This window comes from Gadus chalcogrammus, chromosome 7 (genome assembly GCF_026213295.1).
Source record: "Gadus chalcogrammus isolate NIFS_2021 chromosome 7, NIFS_Gcha_1.0, whole genome shotgun sequence".
Taxonomy (NCBI): Eukaryota; Metazoa; Chordata; class Actinopteri; order Gadiformes; family Gadidae; genus Gadus; species Gadus chalcogrammus.
This window is the reverse complement of record NC_079418.1, coordinates 25,509,314-25,537,147: the sequence shown is the minus strand read 5'-3', so window position 1 is coordinate 25,537,147 and position 27,834 is coordinate 25,509,314. Positions and strand designations below refer to the sequence as shown.

At 43.4% G+C, this 27,834-nt stretch overlaps 4 protein-coding genes across 5 annotated transcripts in view; 1 reads left to right on the top strand and 3 right to left on the bottom strand.

The window, feature by feature from the left end:
* LOC130385249 (glutamate receptor 4) overlaps positions 1 to 27,834 on the bottom strand; it is a 1,260,456-nt gene that overhangs the window by 877,670 nt on the left and 354,952 nt on the right. The gene's annotated exons all lie outside the window — the stretch shown is intronic.
* snrnp35 (small nuclear ribonucleoprotein 35 (U11/U12)) lies at positions 1,429 to 2,494 on the bottom strand. The gene has a single exon (XM_056593759.1). It carries the CDS (start codon positions 2,313 to 2,315, stop codon positions 1,521 to 1,523), a length of 795 nt encoding a protein of 264 aa, XP_056449734.1. The 5' UTR covers positions 2,316 to 2,494; the 3' UTR covers positions 1,429 to 1,520.
* bud13 (BUD13 homolog) lies at positions 2,868 to 7,226 on the bottom strand. Its single transcript, XM_056593703.1, has 10 exons — positions 7,057 to 7,226; positions 6,821 to 6,911; positions 6,587 to 6,671; positions 6,206 to 6,466; positions 5,275 to 5,648; positions 5,071 to 5,173; positions 4,764 to 4,902; positions 4,270 to 4,451; positions 3,924 to 4,005; positions 2,868 to 3,609 (listed from the first exon to the last, which is right to left on the bottom strand). The coding sequence occupies exons 1-10, from the start codon at positions 7,194 to 7,196 to the stop codon at positions 3,516 to 3,518; spliced, it is 1,551 nt and encodes a 516-aa protein (XP_056449678.1). The 5' UTR covers positions 7,197 to 7,226; the 3' UTR covers positions 2,868 to 3,515.
* Positions 11,001 to 26,649, top strand: nectin1a (nectin cell adhesion molecule 1a). Its single transcript, XM_056593706.1, has 10 exons — positions 11,001 to 11,492; positions 19,273 to 19,385; positions 20,826 to 21,084; positions 21,748 to 21,865; positions 22,250 to 22,431; positions 22,983 to 23,100; positions 24,791 to 24,942; positions 25,221 to 25,353; positions 25,452 to 25,515; positions 26,296 to 26,649. Exons 1-10 carry the CDS (start codon positions 11,441 to 11,443, stop codon positions 26,647 to 26,649), a joined length of 1,545 nt encoding a protein of 514 aa, XP_056449681.1. The 5' UTR covers positions 11,001 to 11,440.

Here is a 27,834-nt window from a genome sequence, read left to right as displayed (position 1 = left end):
GAGACAACGTCGCACATGGCGTTCTGCCATAAGCCAGTCCCACTGCCAGAGAGAGGAAAGCTTTTGCACAGTGCCCTTAAGCTAAATGGTAAACAACTGAGCAGCGAGTGAGACAACGGGGCATGCACACATGGGTGATTGAGGTGATCAGACAATTTGACCATGACTTTATTTATCCCCCTATAGGAGAGTCTGCACATAGTTCTACCGCACCAAGAACCGTGCCACCCACTGGCCAAACGGCAAAGAGCAGGGCCACAAATACAGGACAGCTCAGGGGTGGAGGGAGTCAGAATCCAGAGGCAGAGGACTTTGTTGTGGGCAACAGAAATGCAAAACAAGAGCCAGACACAGAGGAGACGATGAAGTCACTGTACCAAAAAGACTTCCCTCCTCCTCTTTCTCAACATCTGTGTAGAAGGAGGACACCTGTTCATCCACAGCCAGACAACATCGCCATCAACCCCTCGCTCAGGTAGGGCACTGTTAATAGAAATCCAGGATGGTTTTCTCCGCAGAAGAGACAGCCTGTTTAAGAGTGTATCTGTGTGTTGATTTCCAGGATTGATTTTTCCACCGTCCAGAGAGAGACCTATCCTGGTTGGCCCATCACCAAGATCGGCAATCGCGGCAGAAAGAGTGAAACCTCGACCAGACGAGCAAACACGTGATAAACGGAATGGGTAGTACATCCATCAATACCAAGCCTCAGAAAGAGGCACTGAAACATTCGGAAAAACAAATAGATTAACTAGAAATGTTTACATTTCACTTGATCAAAACCTTAATGTTGGCTTTCTCTTTGATAATTAACAAATAGGAATCCAGTCGCTTAATCTAACAATTATTTTCCCATTAATTACTTTGCAATACCATCACAAGTTACCAAAGTTCGTACTTTATCAGACATGCAACCAAGAAAAACTAAACTATTACATTTATAATGAACCATGACCCCAATATCTTTATATAACTATAACATTAAGCTGCAGATGTTTGTTATTTGTACGACTATACCGTTTATTAAAATCCAATTTGATTAATCAACTTATCATTGTAGCCTACTTTTGGGGGGAAAAGTACTGCGTCATTTGAGGCAGCATTGCTATTGTTATCTTCGCTATTGGTATTTTAAGTGTATAGGACCAGTACCTAATGTAATGGTGAAAGACAGAATTCTCATTAAAAAATATAGTTAATTAGTTGTCCATATTTGGTTGATTAATGTAATGAGATGGTAGGAGCCATCTGTGGAGAGGCAGTTGATTGGAGCTTAGTCTGAGGTAGTTATTGCAGATAACTTTTACTCAAAAACGAAAGAAGCAATTCAGTACTTTCTCAAAGGATAATGACATCAACATTACAAAAGAAACATACCTAATATTAAACGTAACCGATTGCTTTACAGCCTAAATTCTTAACACAATTGCATCAATGCCTAACAATTGTTAAACAGATAAAAGTGTTGAGCATCAACTCAAATATCATTAGAAAAAATACAATATATCCATCAAAAGTGTTCATCTACGGTCTCTATGTCTATGTTTGTCACTGGATCTTCTGTCCTCTCTCTCTCTATCACTATTTCTGTACTTTTCTCTGTACGAATCTTTTTCTCTTCCTCTGTCGCGCTCATCCCTCGCCCCTCTGTTACCCCATTCAGGGTCTCTCTCGTGGGGCCTTGTGGATTGTCCTCTTTCCCTCTGCGTGTGTCTGTCATCTCTTTCTTTCGAACCTCTGTCCAATCTTTCTTTCGAACCTCTGTCCCATTCTCTGGCACCACCGGACCAATCTTGGAATTGGCCCATTCCAAGGCTTATGGGTTTGCGAAAGGGTCTGTCCTTTCCGCCAAAGCGCAACTGTCCCGACTCCTTCTTTCCTCCTTGTCCACCGCCGAGGCGTCGTGGGATCCAGCCTTTTAAGGTCCTTTCTTGTTCGAAATCCACAAAAAGTTCGTTTTGATCCACCACTAATTTATTGGCTTCCCTACGTGCACGGGTGATTGATCGCTCTTCTTTATACTCAATGAATGCATATCTTTTAGAGAAGCCAGTGACTATGTCCCTTACCAGTCGCAGCCTGTTAATTTGTCCATATTTCGAAAACACTTCCTGCAATCTCTCCTCCGTTGTCTGGGGGTTCAAGCGGGCGACATATAAAGTAAGTAGTGGGTCCCCAACAACACCTTTATTCGGTTTGTAGCGGGCGAACATAGCCCTCCACACAGCCCGGTCATGGGGCTCCAGGTCGGTGCCATCGATACTGCCTGCCTTGAGCGGGTTGTATACACTGGCGATGGGATTCCAATCGTTCATTTTTTGCTGCACTATAATTATGAATTGCTCATTAAAAGTTGAATCACACTGAGCGTGTTAAGAAATAGCCAAGTGTCGCGAAGAACAAGAATAGCAGCCGGTGTTGACAATGTTAGAGGAAAACATCGATTCATGTGCACCGACCTAAATGTTCCGTGGAGGAACAATTATCTTAATAGGGTTCCTATGCAAACTCATCGTTCACCTATGGCTGTTCCCAATTATAGCACTCTTAAATAAACATTTGATGAATAATTCCTCAACACCATTTGTTAGCAAACTGTATTTAAATGTTTCACATCTTCTCGTTACCTTTTGTTTACAATCAAAAATGTGAAGTATTTATTTTAATTTAAATTGAGTTAAAACATGTACTCAAGGATAAATTGCGAATTTGATTCATTTTTCGAATTTAAAAAGGGGCTTAATTGCAATTCAACACCAGGAATTCAAATCAAATCAAATTTAACTGAATTGGATAAGAATCCAATTGTAATCCACATTTTATTCAATTAAAATGTAGCATGTTCTTTCACGTAACTAATAGTTTACATACACTTGTTATACAATTTAATATTAATATAAGTGTTGTTTGGAACCCCCATACATCACTTATTAAAAATATTCTCTCTTTACCAACACAAACAGCCCAAAGCCTCGAGCATGATTCCGAATGTGGAGGAATGTACCCCAGAAGTATTACAAATATTTACAAAAGCAGTCTCAGCCCTGATTTAACTTTGGAACTACACCTCATTGAAATAATTAGATGACATGACGCCGAACGGTTTACAAAATATCCTCATTTAATAAAAAACTGTTTCAGAACAATCAACATCCATACCATTGGCTCCGACTTCAATCAGAAATGCTCAAAAGGTACAAAGTCAGCGTGATGTTATTGTTGTGGGGTGGCGTTAACCTTGTTCCTCAGTCTGTGTATGAAACTTGGGTTCATAGCCACTGGCAGCTTCCACCGAGATACAAAATTCAAAACAACCGTTAAGGTGATGCATCTGCGCGGCTGCTTCCCGTTCAGGCGGCGTTTTTGATGCTTCCTGCCACAGCCTTATTCACCTAGCAGCCATCTTGGTTCAAAACACGAGCAACCATCCTGGCTCGCATTTAGAACCCAGAGGGACGCTGGATGAATAAGGCCCATTGCTGGACAGTAGTTCAGTGTTCATCCTCCCACGGTCTCTACATATCCTCCACGCTCCACTTGTAGGCTTCGTCCTGGAGGGCACTCTTATCCGCCTGCCGGCTGTAGCGCTTCTGCTCAAACCCATTAGACCTGACACACAGAACCACGTCGTTTAGTCATGGGACTTGGTTAGCATTCAAAATAACATTATTAGCATAGTTATTGATGGAAAACCTTACGACATGAATGAAGAGCACAATCGTACACACGCACACACGATCAAAAACGGATATCACTATTTAGTCATTTTGCAGACACTTATAGAAATTGACTTCAGAAGGAGTATTCAGATGCATGTCATTAAGGAGCAGGTAAGGGCGAGTGCCTCTTGCTCCATGCCTGCAGGTACGTTGGGCCTGCAGGTACATTGGGGATGAAACCCTGATCCATACACACAGTCGTACCTGTCGACTCCATCCCAGCGATATCCTGGGTGAAGGTTGAAGCGGTTCGGCGGGGGTGGTGGACCTTTGTACCTCGGCCTCTCTATAAATCATCCAGAACGTGGCTTGGTTATGAGCATGTTAGAAAACTTTGGTGATTTTTGTTGACTAAATCGTTGTTTGTGCTGTGCATGCTACATAAAGAGATTATTTTTTAAACCACATCTGATCATTGCACTTCCTTTAATCTCTTTGAATTCATTACTTGTGAAGCACTACATACGGCAGGTTTGCACGAAAAGTGAACTATAAATGCAGTTTCTTGGATAATGATTACCGACTGTGAAATAATGAGGTGCAATCTGACCTTTGACTTTAGCTGTGCGTTCCTTCTTCCGTCGCAGCATGGCAGCCATGGGGTCCCCGTCCCTCTGCTGCTCACGGAGCATGCGGTCGAGGTCTTCGTCGTCGCGTTGCCGTGCCATTGGCTTGTTGACCTCCACCATGGCGTCTGCGATTTTCTGCTCGTACATCTGGCCCTGTGCCAGGCTGCGTGGGAGCGCGTGCACACATTCAGCCAGGTAAACTAGATCATATGCGTCTCTCAACTGAGGGACAACGCCAGGTATCTAGGTATCTCATTGCCTTCCACACACAAAGAGATTACTAGGGCACTATGTCTCTCACCCACTACCAAACAGTTCAAACGTGAGCGGTCATCTTGGTTGTAGGTGAAAAACTGCTGGCTTAAAACCAAGCCGCTAGTTGAGTAGGGCCCATTGTCTGGAAAGTTGTTGTCAAAACCCTTTTCTACATACACACCCACACACACAGACAGAACTATAACTTGAGGTTTCTCACCCTTTGCCCCACTTGGCGTATTTCTCAGCCTTGGCTGCTATCTCCGCATCCACCCTCTTCTTCTCCTCTCGCTCGGTCTCCAGGTCCCGCCTCTTGCCGCTCTTGTCTCTGAACACAGTCTGCGCATTTCGCGAGTCCTCTGGGTGGAGCAGGAAGACAGCAGGGATTTATTCAGCCAATAGGCAAACAGTTCGCAAACCGTAACCCTCAATAATTCCAGATTTTTCCCTCACTAGTTAGCGAAACTAAGCGCAGTCAACAGTATTTTTTTCCCAGATATTTGAATGACATAAAAATGATCCCATACCTTCTAGGGGTTTGTTGTGTTTCTCTCTGCGTCTGTTTTCTTCCTGCTCCTTCCGTAGAATGTCAATGGAAACCAGGCCCGCCTGACCTCCAGAGAGCATGCCCTGGACCATTTAGAAAGCAGTCAAATACACCCTGATTTTAACAGGTATCCATTCAGCCACACCATTAAACGTCATTGATGGACGCTTAAAGACAATCTCACCTTGGTTGGGTCCTTCCTTCGTGGGGGGGACAGATCGTCATCTGACCCCCTACCCTGCCTGGCCCTCCTGGGAGGAGACTGGTCGGAGTCAGAGCCCTGGCCGTTCTGGGCTTTCCTTGGTGGTGATTGGTCAGAATCAGAACCTGGTCGGGACTTCCTCCTTGGAGGTGATTGGTCAGAGTCATAATGCTTGCCCTTTAAGGTCTTTTTCCTTGGAGGTGATTGGTCGGCGTCGGTATTCCCACCCTTCTGCATTTTCTTGCGGGGCGGCGATTGGTCCAAGTCAGAATCGTGCCGGTTCCGAGCCTTGGTTGAGTCTGTTGAACGTTTTTGACTTGATGAAGAGTTGGGCTTCTTCCTGCCTGGAGAAGACTCTGATGAAGAAGAATTATAGCACATAGATGAAACACTTGAATGACAACAAGAAAAGTCCTAATTTAAAAGAGCCAGTTGGAATAAGAAAATATTTATAGAAAAACCTTTTTACAGTTAACACATACAATGTGTAGAACAATTGTAAATATGACCTCAGACTTTTCTCAAATCATACTCAACATATGAACTTGGAACTAGTACAGCTACTGCTGCATCCTCATCTACTTGGTCAAGGTATATTGAATACTGCCAAGACAAACTTTAGTCTGGAGATCATCCTGATCATGTGTGCTCACATTCTTTTCGCTACTCGGATCAGTCTGGCCTCTAGCCTCCCACAATGATCTCAGACGGAGGTAGTTCTTGCCTTGACAGACTCCTTCAGCCAATCAGGGCAACCAAAACATGTGAAGCCCTCACGATGCACTGTTCAGTGGACACGAGGTATAAAGATAAAGAAAAGAAGAACTGCTCCCTTCGCACCTTGGGGTCATTTGTTTACAATGTATAAATTAAATGACAGCTGGGGTTGAGCATTGCAACATTGAGGTCTCACCTCTGCTGTTTCCCTTCTGCTGTTTCCCTTGTCTCCTAGGCGACAAGTCTGGAGAGTCATGGCGAGTTATCCTCGAAGACTTTGTGTCCGGGGAGTCTGGGCACATCTTCCTCAGAGGCCCGGCTTCTGGTGAGTCATGTCGGACCGTTTTCCTTGCCACAGGATCTGGCGAGTCTCGGCGAGCAAGCCGCGGGGAAGCGACCACCTCATACACTTCATCGCCGTCCTCCTCACCGTCCTCTGTGGAGTTATTTTCATCATCTAACAAGAGGAAAATGTTATTTAAGACATGTTTACCGAGAGCTACTTCATATCCATTCATACTGATTTATGGATGTCAACTTATTTGGTTGGGTTTCATGACAGTTCAAACTCCTTTACCCCCCAGCGTCCTCCACTTGTCGCTGGTCCTAAAGGCTTCGAGTCGCTTGACGTCCTCTGGCCGCTCATCGATCAACTCGGCAATCTGAGGCGACAAACAAGATTTACGTTTGATCGGGAAACTTCCATTGAACAAAAACATGTACTTTAGCTTTCTACATTCAACCGAAAGCCAACATGTATTTTATGAGTCTATGGATATGCTGTATTGATAGTAATGGTATGCTATCTCACCACCGGAGCCTCTTCTTCGTCCTCTTCCGTATCCTCTGCTGCTTCATCAACCATTTGCTTCCAGTCGATATCATCGTCCACTATCTTTAACCTATAAATACAGAAAGAATGTTGTTGATTTGAGTTAGTACTACAAAATAACAACAAAACAGCGATCCTACGTGAGTAGTGTATATGCTAATCTGGGCTAAAACGGCACGCTGGTTTAACGGCAGGCAGAAATCCGGCATACATACCCCCTTTCAGGTACTTTAATCCGTTTCTTTTTAACCTTGCCTTTGGACTTTTTATCGTCGTCTCCTGCAGATAAATATCGTTTAAGATACTCAGCTTTTGATAGCTCATTTCCTTTCGTACTGGCAGTGAAAGCCGCCATTGCTGCGTGTGACTGTTGTCGAACACTACGGAAAGCGTTATAGGTCAACTTCAGGAATGGTCATTTTGGCACTCAATGAAATCGGAAATATTAAAAAACAATGGTCAAACGATCTGAAAATTCTTTAGTGATGGGATCAAAGTCGAAGAGATTGAAAAAAAAGAACAAATGAACAAATTGTGAGTATATCATGGTTTATTCATATCAGATATGGACTATTTTCCTAATGGTCAGGGTGTACAGTGAACGTTTAGATGGTAAAGAAACATATGGCCAGACACACCCCTTTACAACATTGAATTATGTTGGTTGAACTTATATGCCAAAGTAACTAAGCAAACTTTTGTATTCAAAATATAAACTCCTTCTTATATCAGGGATCATGTTTTAATGTTCATTTGCGAGGTTCATGGGGGAACATTTTCTAAAACCTGTGACGTTTAAAATGGTAGCCTATGGTTCATCCACTGGAAGCATTAGATGAACTGGAACTAAGGAGTGTGCTTGAGACATGTGTGTTAGTGTGGAGAGAGCCCCCATCCGAGGGCATGACTGGAGACCAGCATCACCAGGCCAGAGCTCCACACCCAGGATCTCTGCAGGAAGAGGCTGAGTGCTGAACATGGAAGCAGTTGATCTACAAAGGTACAAAAGAACAGGTCTCTGCTTAAATAATCAAACATATGTCTAACACTGTCCTTTTTACTTGAACGTACGTGTATGTATGTGTGTATAGATATACAGTTTTTATGTATGTACATATATGTGGGGGGGTTGTGTTTGTGTGTGTGTGTGTGTGTGTGTGTGTGTGTGTATGTGTGTGTGTGTGTGAGAGACTTTGCATGCGTGGCTGTTAATCTATGTAATAATGTCCTGTATTTACTGTATGTATGTATTTTCATGTGTGTTTGTGTTTATGCCAAATACAGAACATTAATACACACACACACACACACACACACACACACACACACACACACACACACACACACACACACACACACACACACACACACAACCACACACACACACACACACACACACACACACACACACACACACACACACACACACATACACACACACACACACACACACATACATACATACATACATACATACATACATACATACATACATACATACATATATACATACATACATACATACATACATACATACATACATACATACATACATACATACATACATACATACATACATACATACATACATACATACATACATACATGCATGCATGTATGTACGTTTCTAACGTACTCTCCCTCCCTCATGTTTGTCCCGTACCTTTTTCCACAGAGACGGCCGCCACCACCCGGGATATCTTGCACATGTAAGTGGTGTTGTAGGGTAGGGTGTGGGTGTGGCCAGTCAGAGTGAGCCGATATCCATAGGGCTGCAGCTCCTCCACGTAACTGGTCTCCCTGAAGCGTGGCTCCGTGGTGGAGCCCGACACGTTGGTGTTGATCAGGGTCTCCTTGGTGCCAGACGACCAGGAGAACTCGTAGCTGTTGATCTGGCTGGACCGGGGCTTGATGTGGCAGTCCACCCGTAGGTCCTCATCGTCCTCCAGACACACAGAGATCAGGTCACACCGCAGACTTGGGACCAGCAGGACTGCAGCACCAGGAGGGAACGTGTTATGTTTGTATATTGCATATTAAAAATCGATAGTCTACAAAAAATATAATTCATATAATGTATATAAAATAGATTAATGCATGTCTGTGAAGATGTGAATGGCATCTTCACTGTGTTTAACATGCTTTAAAAGAGTCACGTGTTCCTGTCCGGCTGTTAGCCCTGTAATAGTCTGCAGCTGTGGTTGCATCATTCTGGTGCTCCTTAAGAGGGCCAGAGTTCTAGACTGGAGGGAGGCTTGAGTTGTGAGACTCGAGACTCTTGAGACTCGACTGTTGTAGAATTTTTTTTAAGTAAATATATGTTTTACCAACAACATTGTGCGTCGAGGAAACTCTTTTTCACGTCATATATATATATTTGAAATATTTCCATTGTATTTTATATTCGTAGTTGTCTTTACTGTTGTGTTTAACACATAGTACATTTAGTCAAGCAAACGCTTCTATTTAAAGAGACAAAGTTAGGCTGAAAATGACAAAAACCTAAGATAATTATCATTAGCTCCTGTGAAGCTTACCTCCGAGGACACCAAAGACCAAGATGCATTGGACCATGTTGGGGCTGATGGATATGGAGAGAGAGAGAGAGAGAGAGAGAGAGAGAGAGAGAGAGAGAGAGAGAGAGAGAGAGAGAGAGAGAGAGAGAGAGAGAGAGAGAGAGAGAGAGAGAGAGAGAGAGAGAGAGAGAGAGAGAGAGAGAGAGAGGTGATATAGGAGTCAAGTCGAAGTGAAGGTTACAGATATTTTATTTATTATTTATTTGAACAATAACGTTTTTTAAATTAAAAAAGCAGCATATAACTTTGTTTAATAGCAGTTTATTTCACAGTTTAAATACATGTTTTCGACAAAAAGGTTATGCTCACATAAAAGCTGCTGGTGATGATTCCGTACGTCTATGAATTATAATCTGATTTATTTGCGTCTTTTTCCTACATGTATTAAACCGCATCCAGATTAGTTCTAAGACATTATCCATAATTGATTTATTATTTATAATAAGCATTATCTCCCATTAACTTATTGAGCAAATAGCTTTCTAATAGCCATTTAGTGTCTTTCATTAATTTCCAGTAGGCCTACATCTACTATACCATGCATGTAAAATCTGAACCATCATCTTTGTGAAATGGTACTTCCTGTTTTCATATCGAAGAGATAATCATGTCCTCACCCTGACTTACATGTATGCTATGGGGAACTCTGTGTCTTCTAGCTGCTAGAATAGGGATGTGCTAAACTCTAGCACATTCCTTAACCTACTATGAAATGCCTCTTAAAATAAAAACAATATGATGTCTTTAAACCTTACCTATGGTGTAGACGGAGAAACCTTTCGGGCTGGTGTATTTAGCCTATAGATTCTGGTGTTTATGTGCGTCAGAGCTGCCGAATCACCTGGCCTGGCATAGCATCATAGACCGTTTAGCTTTGCATTCCTCCTGACTCAAGGTGGTTGAGATACATAGGGACGGAGGAGGAGAGAGGAGGGCGGGACTTAGGGTGGTCTACAGAGCGATGATTGGTCCTTCTCCTCTGCAGTCTCTGACGGATTGAGCGGTGAGGTGACCGATCTGTTTAGAGAAATATGAAGACATCGTCATCAGTTTTAACAGCAGGACGTTGCAACCTTCCCGTGATTATTTCTTTTTGAATTTTTCATGTTCATGTGCTTATTTTTCACTGGACTCTATTTGCCTTTTCCTAGTTGCATCGCAGCTCGCTTTATTTTTTAAATCAGATCAAAATGAAGTGATGAAATTGAAGGAGTTTATGGGCCAAATCACATTCCATTGATATCTGTTTCATATATGAATAATGCAGAGGGCCTTACACATATTTTACGTATCGCAGGTGCCAAACAATTGTCGAAGTTGTGTAGTCAATTATTTGAAGAGAGAAACGCTGATTAATTTGAGCAAATAGAACAACCAATCATCATAATTGCCACATAAACCGAAGGTCTATCCAAAGAAAGTGAATGTATAGCAAAATGGGATTAGGACTATATTTGTTTTATTTAAAGAAACCCCCAAAACTTTCAAAGAGAGTAGCCTAATTGCCGCTAACCTCCTCGCCCCGCCTAAATAGTGACAATCAGTCGTCGTTTCCGGGACACTCCCAGCCCGATCGTCCCTGGGTCGGCCCGTTGGGACTGTGGGGTATGCACTAGGCACAAGGCACCAGACAGGCTATCTCGGAAATAATCTGGCCCACGCGTTAATCCCCTTTATCCCCGCCAAGCCGTCACCATGCTCAGAGTTCATTTCGGTAACAAATCAAACGGTAGTGAGAAGTATTCCGTTTCGGCTACGGCAGTAGGACTAGTAGGAATATGAGAGTTTGGAAATATAATTATCAGTGTTTAAACGCTCTGCTTTTGCTCCATTTAACCAGGTAGCCCACAGGTAGGCTTAGTGAGTCTGACAGTTTCTTGATTATTATTATTATCACTGGACACACTGGACGAGCCTCTGTCCCAGTCACCGCATCTGAATCAGAGAGACTTCAAGCTGGCATCACCCGAGTCAACTTTGGGAATTTAGCGTCACCAGTAGAACTGGCATCTGCAATTTTGGCATGGAAAACGCTGGATTTGGGATACTCCTGATAACACTTTGCGCTTTTCAAGGTAAAGTGGCTTAATATTTGGTTATATGTGACCTGGGGGTCACATAGTCACTTAGTCGAATATTAAATAGTTATAGCAGGGTCAATAGGAACTACATAGGTTTAATAGGCTTTTAGATTTTTGGATTTGAGAGCTGTTTTTTCACTAGTATTGTTGAATTCATAGCGATGAATGATATGTTTTCTTTCTCTAATGGGTTTTAATTTTCACTCATGCACCCCTTTGATCATTGGGTAGCCTACGTTTTGTTTAATGCCACTTGTTTAAGGGCACCATGTAGCGGATTTAAACAAACAACATTTTCTTCCATGAGATGCAGCTGGTATACGGATACCAGTTGGACACCAGTTGTACATTTAGGGATTTCACTTGAATGAATGGGCTGGAGGCTGGTTAGTGGGCAGGTGCAGTGGTGGTGCTCGCACGTTGTCCCGAATCAACCCCTGCAGCTTTTTATGAGCTGTGTGTGTGTGTGTGTGTGTGTGTGTGTGTGTGTGTGTGTGTGTGTGTGTGTGTGTGTGTGTGTGTGTGTGTGTGTGTGTGTGTGTGTGTGTGTGTGTGTGTGTGTGTGTGTGTGTGTGTGTGTGTGTGTGTGTAGTTATGTAATAATAACAGACAACATGTGGACGTGTTGAACTGCTGCGACATCTGCTCTGATTGCTTTTTTCACTCACTGCAGTAAACCCAGAATAACTACATCTCCACACAGTGAGTGTACGTGTGTATATTTGTGTGTGTTTGTGCGTGCACGTGTGTGTATGTACAGCTGTGTATGGGTGTGTGTGTGTGGGGGGGAGGGTATGTTTGTTTGTGTGTTGCGTTTGTCTGTGCGGGCGTGCGTGCATGTATGTGTGGCGTACAGCTGTGTGTGTGTGTGTGTGTGTGTGTGTGTGTGTGTGTGTGTGTGTGTGTGTGTGTGTGTGTGTGTGTGTGTGTGTGTGTGTGTGTGTGTGTGTGTGTGTGTGTGTGTGTGTGTGTGTGCGCGCATGTGTGCATGTTTGTGTGATGTACAGTTGTGTGTGTGTGTGTGTGGGGGGGGGGGGGGGGAGGGGGTCTGGAAGTGTGTACTGTATGTGTTAAAGCCTGTGGCATGTGTTGGACTGGGCAGTGGATTAGGGTTACAGCAGGCGTGGTGGTGTGACTATGTCACTGCTGCCAAGAGCTGCTCCCTCTGCCCTGCCCACACATCTTCGTCTGATTGGTCAGTTGGTGGTATGGTTTGTCAGTTGGTCTGTTAGCTGGTGGTTTGGTTGGGTGGGTGGTCAGTTTGTTGGTTTATGTAAACCGTTTATGTTAACATCTCATGCTCGCCATTTAAAGTTTAGTTGTAGCATTATGTTGTAATTTCTTTCAGGGTTATGGGCTCTGTCCCTTTGGATTTTTGTTGGTACTCCAATATTGAAACAATACGTTTGAATACAATGCGCTTGAAACAATTGTATGCTTGGGTTGTTTTCAGCCTTTTTGTTTTGGATGAAACAAAGTCTTCTAAATTGCTCAATGTATAGTAAATATTAACACAAGTGGCTGATCTCTTTTGGTTCAGAAGGCCATGGTAGTCGCAAGCCCTGAATCACTTCCAATACTAACAACAAAAAAAGAAAGAAATCAGTTATGAACATCGGCATAATCCACTGGCCGCATCTGGAAACACACGCCAGTAAGCGGTCACACAAAACCCCTTAATAATCCTGTTCCCCACACACACTTTTGTCCCCTAACTCCCTCTCCCTCCCTTGCACCTATCTCTCTCCCTCTCTCTTCCTACCTTCCTCCCAATCTTTCCCTCCCAATCTTCCTCCATCTCCCCATCTCTTTTTCCCTCTCGATTTTTCTCCCTTTCTCTTCTTCCCTTTAGCCTCCTCCTGGAATCCAAAACAACCCACCTGCACATCAACATCGTTTTCTAGATCTTTCTAGCTCCATTTGATGGTTTTCAATATCTTTCCGGATGTTTGGTGATACGACCCATGTGTTTATGTTTTGTGGTGGTTCTTGATGTTTCCCACCCTGTGATAGAGGTCTTTCCTCCACCTTTTCCATCTCTCTATCTCTATTCCCAAAACAAATACAACCGGCATGATAATCCCATGATCTCTCCTTGAACTGTCTCCAAGCACACACACACACACACACACACACACACACACACACACACACACACACACACACACACACACACACACACACACACACACACACACACACACACACACACACACCAAACTGAACAATTGGGGTCTGTTGGCATATATGTACGTTTGTTGGTGTTTGTATGTACGTGTGTTTCATATGTGTTATTAGCATGTTCTATGTTTCATTTCCTTTGTAGTGTGTGTGTGTGTGTGTGTGTGTGTGTGTGTGTGTGTGTGTGTGTGTGTGTGTGTGTGTGTGTGTGTGTGTGTGTGTGTGTGTGTGTGTGTGTGTGTGTGTGTGTGCTTGTGGTTTTCCTCATAGTAAATCACAGGGCCAAAGAGACAATCACAGCATGTAATCCCTGATCACTCACAGATTTAATGGTCTAAAGATTAAACCCCTAATCTGTCCTTTCCCTGCCTCCATCTTTCCCTCTGTGTCCCCCCTCTCGCTCTACGTTGTCTGCTCTCAATCACCCGCTCTCTCTCTCTCTCTCTCTCTCTCTCTCTCTCTCTCTCTCTCTCTCTCTCTCTCTCTCTCTCTCCTCTCTCTCTCTCTCTCTCTCTCTCTCTCTCTCTCTCTCTCTCTCTCTCTCTCTCTCTCTCTCTCCCTATATATTCATATCTCTCCTATTCCTCTTTCTCTCTTTTTTAATTTGCGGATGTCTAGCTGCTTAAACACAAACACACCCCTAAACACACATACACAGCTTTTTAGACTGTAGATTGAAAAGATAATCTTAATTTCACCGCCCATCTACAAGTCGTGACATAATTAGTAGTACAATATAGGCGCCACTAGCCCTCCTTCTAGTCTGGCCACTATAAATACAGACCTCAGTTCACCCCGTTCAGCTCTCTATAACATCTACATCAAGTTCAGCAAGTGATAACATCTTCATCAAGTTCATATAGCTGTAACATCTACATCAAGTTCAGATAGTCATCATAACATCTACCTCAAGTTCAGATAGTCATAACATCTACCTCAAGTTCAGATAGTCATAACATCTACCTCAAGTTCAGATAGTCATAACATCTACCTCAATTTCAGATAGTCATAACATCTACCTCAAGTTCAGATAGTCATAACATCTACCTACAATTTCAGATAGTCATAACATCTACCTCAAGTTCAGATAGTCATAACATCTACCTCAAGTTCAGATAGTCATAACATCGCGACAAGTTCAGATAGTCATAACAACTACCTCAAGTTCAGATAGTCATAACATCTACCTCAAGTTCAGATAGTCATAACATCGCGACAAGTTCAGATAGTCATATCATCTACATAAAGTTCACCCAATTCAATTAGCTTCAAAGCATCAACCTTAAAAAACATTTTGTAGTACGTTTGTAGTATTACGTTTGTAGTATTATGATAGTGTGCTATTACTATGTTTTTACTTTATTTGTTGAATATATGAGCCACACCTAGATGCTCATCATAAGTAGGACAATTGCAAAACTATTTGTTCAGCAATTTTGTGTAACTTTTATTTTATTCACCAAACCACCTTTGGGTAGGAAGCACTTTTGTGGGATGTATGTCATGAGAATACCAAACAAGACAATGCAAACAATGGCACCATTGTTTATTGTTAGATAGCCTGTGTGGAATCTGGCCTCTGTACTGTTAGATAGCTGTAACTAGTATGTTTACATGCACACCTGCGATTAAGGCTGAATAATACGATTAAGGTATAAAGCTACCGTTGAAGTTAAATACTGCTGCCCATCAATTGGCTCAACCATTTTTAGATCCCTGATTCTATCTTAAATAACAGCCCAAAAAGATTTGCTCAGCAGTCCAGAAGTGCATTGGGCGGTTACAGGCCTGCAACAGCCAGTTATACCTGATTGTTATCTTTTTATTGTAAGAGCATTTGATTTGTCTAGTGATGTCAGCATGTAAAGCGAATTACAAAAAAATATGACCACATATGCTTCTAAAATAAATTGCCTACCCTAGCTTTAATAATTGCAATCGTTGCCCTAATCTGACTAAGATAAGTAATGTAGTTAGTGTGCATTTAAACGTATAGATGTTCAACTATGATTGACCTGTGTTATGACATCGTCTGGTGAGACCAAATAAGGTAATTTCCTACTTTCTAAGACAAAGCATGTATGGCCTCAATGGAGACAAAAAATTGTGTGTGTGTGTGGTGTGTGTGTGTGTGTGTGTGTGTGTGTGTGTGTGTGTGTGTGTGTGTGTGTGTGTGTGTGTGTGTGTGTGTGTGTGTGTGTGTGTGTGTGTGTGTGTGTGTGTGTGTGTGTGTACGTTTGTGTGGAGGGGGGGCTGGGAGATGAGGGGGGGTGGGGGGGTGAGGAAGGAAGAGGGGGAGGGTTACTGCTAGTGGCATATATAGACTATGTATATGCTTACATACATGTGCTGGTGTAAGTTGGTGTGGTTTTATGTGTCCATGGGTTTTTGTTTCTCGGAGTGAGTCAGTGTGGAAGAGAGAGAGAGAGTTGGAAAGGCAAGCTGGCTCAGCCAGCAACACCTAAAGCCCCTTATCAGCTCAGCAGAGACAAGTCTGAGAGAGAGAGAGAGAGAGAGAGAGGTAGAGACTGAGGGAGCGAGAGAGATTCTGAGAGAGAGAGAGGTAGAGGGAGAGAGGGGGATTGACAGTGTGTTTATGTAAGGATAAAAAATATATTTAAAGGTCTCTGATAAAAGTTATTCTATTTTTTTTATAGGAAATAATAACACTTGTCACATAGACGGTTATAAAGGTTTTAGCTTCCAAGCATTTTTTTCGAAGAATTCACAAAATATTAATCCACAAAATACAAACCGTTTCATATTTTTAACTGCTCCGATATTTTGTAGTAGTTATAGATGATCAACTATTCAAACGTATTTCATGCTGACGGACTTTAATTCCCTGAATACATAATCTACTCCGACGTCCATGCACACACACATGTACGCATGCACACACACACACAAAAACACACACCCACACACACACATAATGAACAGTCATGCAAGGAATTGCATAAGCTTTGTCTGACATACAAACCCATGCATATTATTGTTTGTGTACAATGCATTATCTTCAATCCCTCTGATAAAACTGGTCTGGCTCAAGGATGTGTGTGTGCAGCACTGATCATGCACTGAACATCTACTCATTTTTATGAATACTTTACGTGTGGGAAAATACTAAAATCTAGGGCTGCAACAAACAGTCATTGTTATCGTCAAATAATGTAATTGTATTTTGTTCAATAATTTAGGACAAAAAATGTGTTGATAAAAGCAACAAAGCCATCACCATTAACGATATCCAAACATTATGCATCGCATTTGCTTCATGTGTCTTAAAATCAGCCAAGAAAGGATACAATTCATAGGAAACAGGGTTAAATTAAAAAAAAAACTATTCTGCTCTGAGGCATAAGCGGCAGCGGTTTGCTAGTTTTACTGGATTATTAATGATCGTTCATGGGACTGTTGAGTGCTCAACAGTGGATGATAGTGATGTGACTGACGATTCCTTCGTCATCTTATAATAACTTAAAGTCCCGTAAAAAAAACACAGTGATTAACTAGTTTAAAACCTTAGTAAAGTACTATAGTAAGGTCCACACCTGCAGTTAGTAACACCTCCTAATTTGACGGTAGATATGCACACAGCTGGCAGGAAGACAGGCCCACAGAATCGGAGGAAGAGAAGACAATGAACAACAGACCATTATATACTAGTGGCCACCATGATGGGAACATTCAGAATTTCTAAAGTCATCCTCCAGCTCCCAATTGAGAAAGGACCCAGGCAGGAAGCTGATAAGAGGCTGACCTCCCAGGACAGAAAAGACCCCAGCACTTTGAATACAATGCTGTGTGTTAAAACCTTTAGATGGACTAACATCCTGTCGTCCTACTACCAACCAGCTGTGTGTTAAAACCTTTAGATTGACTAACATCCTGTCGTCCTACTACCAACCAGACCCCTGCACTGCAGACGTCAGTGGGTTACCTACGTAACCATCCAGTGGGCCATTTCTGGAAATTAAATGTTTCTGATCCGGTATATGAAACACACTTTTTTTTTCATTTGATGTGATTAAAAAAAATGCCACAGCCACAGGTTAAGTGAATTATTCTGAAAATCCGAATCTCCCTCTACAAATACAAAATTAAAACCGTCTAAACCTATATTAATAAAATATAAACAATCTTTGAACCACGGTATGTTGGTTTATTGTGTCTAGTCTTTAATAGTTTCCATAAAAATGAATCGGTTAGGTGCATGGGCAGGATAGTTGGTAGTGGCTTGGTTTTTTATTTGCCAGTCAGTTGAAAAGTACTCAGTTTGATTCCCGATATCTACAGACTACTGAGATAGGGGCTGGGCATCACTGAGCAACTACCTACCTCCCCTAATAACATAACAGCATGCACATTCAGACAGTATTACACACACACACACACACACACGCACACGCACACGCACACGCACACGCACGCGCACACGCTTTCACACTATGGAAGGCCAACGGGGTCATAAAGCCTGCTTAGACGCGCTCACCAATGAGAAAGCACGAGTCTCGGCGGGTGTTAACGACCCCTCTGCCTATATCACACACACACAGACTCTCTTTCGTTCATGTGCACTCACTTTCACACACACACACACACACACACAGATTAGGCCCCCCCTTTGGATGCTCTGTGGGCGCGGGCAGGCGCACGTGAGCGGCGTCCCGCCGTGGCGTGCAGCTCCCTACCAGGCTCTGGAGAGCAGATCAGTCAGTCAGTGGGAACAGACGCTGCTATTAATAACGCGCTGTGATCCCTGGCCTCCTTCCCCATAACCCCTCAACCAGCGCCGCCAAGGAACCAGTAGCACTGGTGTGGCAGGATCACTGACAAACCAGGACCTCTACAGGACCAGTTGCACCGGTGTGCCAGTAACACTAGTGTGGACTAGTGTTACTGGTGCACAAGTGCAGTTGGACCTATACAGGTCCAATTTCACTTGTGTACCAGTAACACAAGTCCACTGAAAAACCAGTAGCACTGGTGTACCAGTAACATTGTAAAAAACAGGACCACCGTAGGACCAGTAGCAGCTGTTTTACGACTAAAGCCAGCAGTATTTATAAAACCAGCACCACTGCCAAAACCAGTATCCCGAATAAACCAGTAACACAACAGAACCAGTATCGCTGCCTGACCAGTCCTAATACAACAGTATTACCAAACCAGTACCACTGCATCAACACCATATATGCATGGGTGTGTTTGTGTCCGATTGTGTGTATGCACACATACAGTACAGTACCATACAGTCAGTAATACGAATATGTTTTGGTGAAGGGTGTTCTTGTGGCTAGGGTGATCGAATTCGGAACCTTTCAGCAGGAGCCACTATCGCCCTCCATGGCTGCGATCTACCTGTAGGCAGACTCTACCGGCTCCATTAATGCCCTGCCTTCATTCAGAAAGTGAGCTCCTGTCTATCCAACGGGTAGAACAGGGCAGGGACACAGCGATAGGGTCAGGGGTTCGAATCCCACAGGGGTAAAAAAAATCGATGAAGGTATCGTAGGAAGATGCTTGGATTAAGGCGTCCACCAAAGGAGGTATTGCTAACGGCGGGTGTGTTGTTGTGTGGTTGTCATAGGAACGCATGGCCAGTCTGTGGATATGGACGTGGATAGGTCCGGCTACGTGGGCTCCAAGGTGGACCTGCGATGCCGGTTCCTGAACAGCGTCCCCCCCGTCAAAATCTCCCAGGTAACCCTGAGCCACCACCGCGACTCTGGCGATCCGCGATCACCAAACTCGTATGAAGTTCATCGTACACTAAACACATAGAAGGTTGCATAGATATGAATCGATGAAAGTCATGAATAAAATAAAACGATAGAGATGAAGACTGTTTCAAAGACCCCCTCTTGAGCTTCGGGATGAAGGTCAAGAGGTTTAGATTTGTGTATACATATAGAAAAACTAATGCTTATATATATATATATACATTTTATAATTTATATTATATATATATATATATACATTTTATAATTTATATTATAAAATGTATACACAATACACACATTATGAGATAAGCTCAAGGGCTCAATGCGAATGCACAGATGAAACTTAAGCATTGGAGGAGCACAAACAAGTCAAAGGGCCACCACGTGTGAGTGTGATTATCCATCAAGCCATTTGAATATCGACCCTGCCCTATTCCTTAGTGAAATCACAAGTGGGAGGGTCCACCTTGATGTATAGAGTAGATCAGTATAAGCAACACAAATGTTGCTTATCTATCCATCATACGTCTTGGTGGACACTCCCACTTGGAATGTCACTAAGGCACAGGAAAAGGCAGATTTTCAAAGGGCTTGTCATGGCTAATCTCCCTCATAGTATGATTAGGGGCCCTTTAAGTGCACAGAGAAACAATAAATTAGTTAACTATTAGTTAATTACCAAAGCAATGAACTCATGAACAAGGGTGAAACAGATCGTTATCAGGGCGTCTTGGGAGACATCTAGAGGTCAGAACCAGCAACTACAGTGGGAATCGGACATTCCTTATTTAGTCATTTAGCAGATGCCTTTATGAGCGAATCACAGTTTGTGAGTCGAACACTCTTAACTTTTTTTTTTATGCCTAGTAAAAAAAGGGATATGTAAACATTTATTCTCTATTTGTATTTTTAAATGTTAGATTTTTAATTGTACTGTTTTGTTTTGTATTATCATCTTATCATAAATTTACATTTTGCTACAACGCTTGTTTCTTGGGTGTCGGCCTACTTCAAGTTAATTGTTGCTGCCTGCATTGGGATAATTATAGTAAGATTCCCGTTAGCAGCCTCTAGTGGCTTGAGTTGTAACAATAGTTATTTCTACATAATTTTATGATGAGATATTGTTGTCTGAGATTTTCCCAAGGTGTGCACATTTTCAATGGGGGTTTTGGGGCAGGCAGGGCACCGACCAACGGACACTTCAACCATCTCTTCATTCCCCTCCTATCCTCTCCTTCCTTCCCCCCAAATCCCTCCTCCTCTCCTCTCCTCCCCCTCCTCTCCTCTCCTCCCCCTCCTCTCCTTTCCTCTCCCTTCCTCTCCTCCCCCCTCCTCTCCCTTCCTCTCCTCCCCCCCCCCCCCTTCCTCTACCTTCCTCTCCTCCCCCTACTCTCCTCCCCCCCCCCCCCCCCCCCAGGTCACATGGCAGAAAGTGGTCAACGGCAGCAAGCAGAACGTGGCCATCGCCAACCCGTCGCTGGGTGTGTCCGTTGCGCCGGCCTACCGGGACCGCGTGGCGTTCAAGAGCGCGGCGGTGCGGCGGCGCGCCCCCGTGCTGGAGGACACCACGCTGACCTTCTCGTCGCTGCGGCTCGCCGATGACGCGGCCTACATCTGCGAGTACACCACCTTCCCCGCTGGGAACCGGGAGGGCACCGTCAACCTCACCGTGTACGGTAAGACCCCGAAGGACAGACACCGTGCTGGGGGGTGTGTGTGTGTGCGTGAGTGTGTGTGAGTGTGTGTATTAGTGTATTTGTGTTTATGTGCCTGCATGCAAGCCTGTGTGTGCGTGTGCGTGTGTCTGTCTGTGTGTGTGTGTGTGCATGTGTGCGTGCGTGCGTATATTTTTGTTTATGTGCCTGCATGCATGTGTGTGTGTGCGTGTGCGTGGTTCTGTGCGTGCTTGCGTGCATGCATGCTTGCAGACGTGTGTGTCTGTGGGGGCAGGATGGAGGAACTGCTGTTCATGTCATCCTGCACTTTGAAAGAGAAGCCAGAGAGTATAAAGCAGGATCAGAGTGGGAGTTTGACTCCCCATGTCTTCAAGTATGCCTGACCCCTACATGCTCTTTCATGACATGATGTCACTCTAATTCACTTTGGATTAAAGCATATGCTCAATGACTGCTAAATAGTAAATACCAAAAGCACTAACCCCCCCCCCCCACACACACACACACTCCAACAGACCTCTGCCCATCCGCCACATTAAAAGCGTGAACGCATCCATGGAAATAAAAAATAAAAGCCTGTTAATCTTAATCTAACATCAAAACAAGAGCCTGTAGTGGTGAATGTGGGCTTTGGTGTTCATCTAGTGTCCCCCCTGGTTTCAGCGCGGCCCACCACCAAGATGAGCCTCTCCACCCCCACCCTGGTGGCCCGGGCCAACAACGTTAGGACGCCGGTGGCCACCTGTACCTCAGCCAATGGGAAGCCACCAGGCATCATCAGGTCCCATTACTTTTTATGCATATATCATCCATATAAACATATATGAATGCATTAATAAACAATAGTAAAATAAATAACAAATACCTTTATATAGAAAGCACCCTTTAAAAATAAACAGTCTCAATATTGTATACGTAAGTGCTAGGTCAGCAATTCAACGTACACACATTCTGCGTTAATGTCACGATTTGACCACATGTCACGAAGCGCTCTCTCTCTCTCTCTCTCTCTCTCTCTCTCTCTCTCTCTCTCTCTCTCTCTCTCTCTCTCTCTCTCTCTCTCTCTCTCTCTCTCTCTCTCTCTCTCTCTCTCTCTCTCTCTCTCTCTCTCTCTCTCTCTCTCTCTCATCAGACGACTAATGATAATGATATTCATGATCACCAGATGGGAGACGAGAGTTCCGGGCGAGGCGACGAGCACAGAGTTCCGGAACTCTGATGGAACGTTCACGGTGCAGAGTGAGTACGCGATGGTGCCCAGCAAGGACACGCACCAGGAGGTCCTGACCTGCGTCACCACCTACAACGACGAGGTGTTCACCGACAGCGTCACGCTCGACATACAATGTAGGTCGAAAGGAACACTTGGAAAAGGACGTTTTGGAATGTAGTGTTTATTTACACAGGCTTGATTAAGCTTGCATATATATATATTTATACACATACTTTTTTTCTTTAATTTGTGTGTGTAGCATTCCAATATTATTAAACAGCAGTATAACACAGGGTCATCCCGGCCATTTCAAATATGTACAGAACACTCAAATCAAAGACATTGAAAAAGTGTGTGTGGGGGTGTGTGTCTGTGTGTGTGTGTCTGTCTGTTTTCTGTGTGTGCACGTGTGTATTTGCGTGCATGAATGCATGCCTGTCTGCGTTTTTGTGTGTGTGTGTGTGTGTGTGTGTGTGTGTGTGTGTGTGTGTGTGTGTGTGTGTGTGTGTGTGTGTGTGTGTGTGTGTGTGTGTGTGTGTGTGTGTGTGTGTGTGTGTGGCGCGTGTGTGTGTGTGTGTGTGTGTGTGTGTGTGTGTGTGTGTGTGTGTGTGTGTGTGTGTGTGTGTGTGTGTGTGTGTGTGTGTGTGTGTGTGTGTGTGTGTGTGTGTGTGTGCGCGTGTACCAGATGAGCCGGACGTGTCTGTGGAGGGCTTTGATGGTAACTGGTACCTGAACAGGGAGAATGTGCAGCTAAGCTGCCAGGCCAACGCAAACCCCAGAGTCTCGCTGTACCAGTGGAAACGGTGAGTCCACATAACACAATCATAATGAATAGCATCAGTGATGCAAATAACAGATTGTATTTGTAGAGGTCTTTACTCTAAATTGTTTTAAGTCTTAATATCATAAACCTTAAATGACCTACGATCTACTAAATTACTTAAATATATATTTTAAGTTCAAAGTTCATACACATTCATACCTTTAAATTGGCCTGGATAATTGAGGTGGGATAGATATATCAATATTTTTACTCACATTGTGATTCTCAAGTAGGTACTACTCACAGTAGGTTCACTACATTTCAATGAGAGTCATCTCTGTCATCTGATCTTCCATTTTAAATCCATTCTAAGTAAATGAAAATCGGGAAGTGGCATTAACACTTTTTTTCTTTAAAGCAGGGCTATCAAACTAATTGTATATTCATGCCATAATATACAACATGCTTCTTCATTGGGTATTACTTGTGATACACTTGAAAATTAAAAAATTGTCATGAAGTTGACCCCTTTATTTATCATAACTTTCCCTGTGGGTATCTGAACAATGGCGAATATTGTATTCATCTTTAACAACTATTTGCTCGGCATGCTGGGTTTCCAAGACTTTTCTTCTCTCAGACAGGTACATCTTGCAAGTCAGCAGTTATTATTTATTAGTTCATTTATGAGTTCCACAAATGAATATATTAGCAATTTCATTTACTTATTTTTATCTTCTGTATTTTTGTAGGGTTAGTATGATGTGAAATTAGCCTGGTCCTACCAGACTCTCGTACTTCATTTCATTTGCACGAGAGTCTGGACCTACTCAATTGACAAACGTTAACTGACTTGAAGAGGGATGTCTGTTGAAGTTTAAAACGATTGGATCTGCCCAGTTCCACTCTGGATCTGCCATAACCAATCGCTAACGTTTTGCCGGGAATCACGTAGTGTGCAGGCTGTAAATAAACCAAACACCCTGAGTGAAGATGTCCGTCAACGAGAGCTGACTTTAACGTCATTGTTCTCAGCCATTCCCTCTGTTTGCTGATTGGACGCAGAAAATTTGGACGGAGAAAACCCACTAACATACATAGTGCAGACCCAGACGTAGTACTGAAGGGAAATTCAAATTGAGCAGAAGTACTTGGGTGGACGGAGCCAAGCTAATGTGAAATATGGATGTGCCCAGGGCCGACGGACTGCGGGTGTAAGGTGGACAGGCTTGGGGGGGCCCAAGGCAGAGGGGGGCCCATGGGAATGAAAGAAAAAAAAAATATATATCTACATATATTTCTATCAAATTTTCTCCAACCCCCTAGTGGTAGGAGCCGCACACTGCGCTTAGCGGCCAATTGCTGCCAGGCCACGTCTCTCCCCCCCGTCAACAATTCTGCGCAGGGGTATGGTAGGGAGAATTCGGGGGAGGGGGGGGGGGGGGGGGGTATCAGTACCTCTTGTATACAGGTCCCAGAATTTGGTGCTATGGCCCTGGATGTGCCCAAAACATTTTTTTCACTTTTTCCCATTGAAATGTACTGACCAGCTTTTGTGAGCTGAAAATTATACCTTTTTGTGATCATATTTAATCCTATTGCCCCCAGGGCAGGATTGAAACCCCAGAATGCTAGATGGACTGCCCTGTCCTCGAGTTTTGTGGGAATGCCAAGACAGACAGACAGAGAGACAGACAGACGTAAAGTAGTGATATTTGTGTCATGTGCAGGGTGAACGGCACTATCCCCAGCAATGTGGAGATCCAGGACAACACCCTGACCTTCAGCGGCCCGCTGACCTACGACCTTGAAGGGACGTATGCGTGTGAGGCCACCAACGGTATCGGCACGCGGGCCGCCTCAGTGGAGGTGGTCATCATCGGTATGTGTGGCCGGTCAACGATCGTAGGACCGGAGTACCGCCTAAAAACAGCTCAATACGGCTCAGAACAAATTAGGACCATTCAACAATTTTAAATGAACTAATTATTTTGATTTTTATCTCTGAATACAAATAAGGATTTTATAATAATTGCCGTTTAGTATATGAAAAGCGGTTGCATAGACATGAACTGCAGTTATAGACATTGTTTTCATTCATTTTCTAAAATGTAGTTCACACTTTTATTTACTGTTGAAGTGCTGTTTCCTTTATTTCAGAGAAGCCATTGCCCCAGGTAGCAACAGGTGATGTCATCAGTGTGATCGCCCTGCTATTGGCTGCCGGGGTGCTCATGGGCATCACCGTCACAGTCCTAGTGCTGAAAATAAGAAGTAGGAAAGCTGGCACCTCGTATGTACACCTTCCCGCTCTCTTTGTGCACGACTTAACACACTCTGAACCCTTTCTGATAACGTTTTCCTTATCATCATTGCTTTTTGTTTGGCTAGGAGTCAATCTCCCGCCAGCAAACCGTCCCAACCGGTGAGGAAAAGACCAGCCGACGACATTCAGGTACTGGTTCTTTTAACCTTTGACCTTCCAGTAGCAGATGAGCAGGACCAGCAGAAGGGTTAAAATGTATCTAACGTAGATATATTTCCTCCTTGAGTTGAAATGCATGGCATTGGGAGCCCAGTGGTAGATAGCAGACAGTGTGGATAGTGTAGTGTAGTTGTTCGACCGCCAGCCAAAAGTTACTGGATTCGATCCCCCATGTCCAATCCTTGAGAGAGATACCCATAAACCCATACCTACTTCTTAGTAACATGTATCTGAATTCATGGTTTGTTGTATAATAAAAGTGCTCAATGCCTAAATAGTAGCCCTACAGGGATGTACCTCAGAATGCATCATGGGATTTTTTGTAAGCGATACATTGAGTTGTAGCAATGTAACATCCTAAATAAACGTAAAGATACCATATCATACGCTATTCAAACCTCACCTCATAATGACAACTAATTTCTAGATTTATTAGTGGATAGTGACCATAACACTATTTCTAATCCACATATATACTTCAGTATAGAGTTGGTGATTGTGATGATACGTCACGATATGAAAGCGACCATGATTTTTTGCGGAAGTAAAACAAGAAAATCGTTTTTGGTCGTTATATTTTGTGTTAAATTATTTCTTTCTTAGTAAGTAGCTGTGTAATAAGCGGTATAACGTACAACGAGTCATTATTGCAAAATAAATTTGTTGTCTGGCTTTCTTTCACAAAAGAATGGCCGACCCGCTGTACTTTACACCCTCCTTGATTTATGTTAATTCTGGGTCCCTCCGCAGCACGCAGGGAGGTTCTACGAGGAGCTCCCCAACACAGCGGACTACGTCAGCTACCGCCTCGCCTGCAACAAGGAGGACTACCCGGAGCCCTACTCCCCTCCCTTCCATCCCCCGCTCTCCTTCCTCCCCCAGCACCCGTACCAGCCTGCAGAACCCAACCACGCCCCCGCCCTGCCACCCGCCACCGCCGCCTCCACAGCCAAACGCGTGGCCATGAGCCCGGTCACCTCCAAAAACACCTTCTCTCCCCCAACTCACACCACCGCCATCTTTAAATACCCGTCCCTGCCGGGCATGACGTCCCCACCTCCGGGCGTGGCCCCGTACACGTTCCCCAAAGAACAGTACGTCTGAGGGGGTCTCGCTCCCCGGGGTTGGGGGGCAGAGGGGTGAACTGCATCCCCCTCTCTCTCCCTGGGCCTCCATCGGAGGGGTGGAGGTGGGCCTGCTTGGGCTCTGGGCACCCCCGGTAGCCCCCCCCCCCCCCCAGTACCACCACCTGCTCAATACCCGTTACGTGTTTGACACAACACACGCGATACATTGCAATTGCAGACGGTCGCAACTTTGCAAGAAGAAAAGACAATGGAACAAAGGGTATGATCTTATCAGATGGGATTTAGGCTTATGTACATTTTTGATACGTTTTTCTGTGTATTTTTCTTGTTTTGTGATATGTGGTTTATGTGGTTCAGAAAATAATGGGTTGGTTTGGCTTTCTGGCCACCGGATCGGGTCGAGGTGAAGTCCCAGGTTAGCATTAAACTGGGTTTACCGATTATTTGTATCAGAGCAAATGACTCTGGAATGGGTTTGTTATAGTATGATTCAAATCTTTTTAGATTTGTTTTGAAATCATCTAAATGGATAGGATTATTTCCTCGTAAAGCCAAACCACTTACATGCTTAGTCTTTTGTGTATATCCTTTTAAAAATGTATTAAAAAAAATATACAACAACAAGAACCACAGCAATATAAAAGCAATCAAAAGAGATATCTACTACATCTTTCGCTTTATTCCACTTTGGGAACTTTCCTCAATACGTACATTTTTACTTGTGTTTTTGTATCCTTGTTTATCATTACCATAATGAATTTTATGAGTTTATCATTTTGACTGTGATATGTAACGTGTTTTGTGTTTAGTTTTTTTTAGACTTTCCCGGGTTGGTTTTGCAAACATCTGTGGTATCCAGCTAGATTAAAAATACCATGAAAACAAGATAGAATTTCAAATATATATTTTGATCTCCTTATTCACACTACCTACTTATTTTGATTATTGACTATTTGTTGAATAACATTGTACACAGCCATTTCTAAAATAATATAATCCGGTTTATTTATTTTACTCATTTGGGGAGCTACTTGTGTTTACATATTATTATTTTTTCTAAATGCTGTTGGTGTTTGAGATATTTGACAAACAGTGACCTGTCTTTGACTGTGTACTTACAATAACCCAATATATCAACAGTTGTTCATGTTTCATTAAGAAGGGAACTTCCATAGTTTCCATCGTGACATTCAATATATCA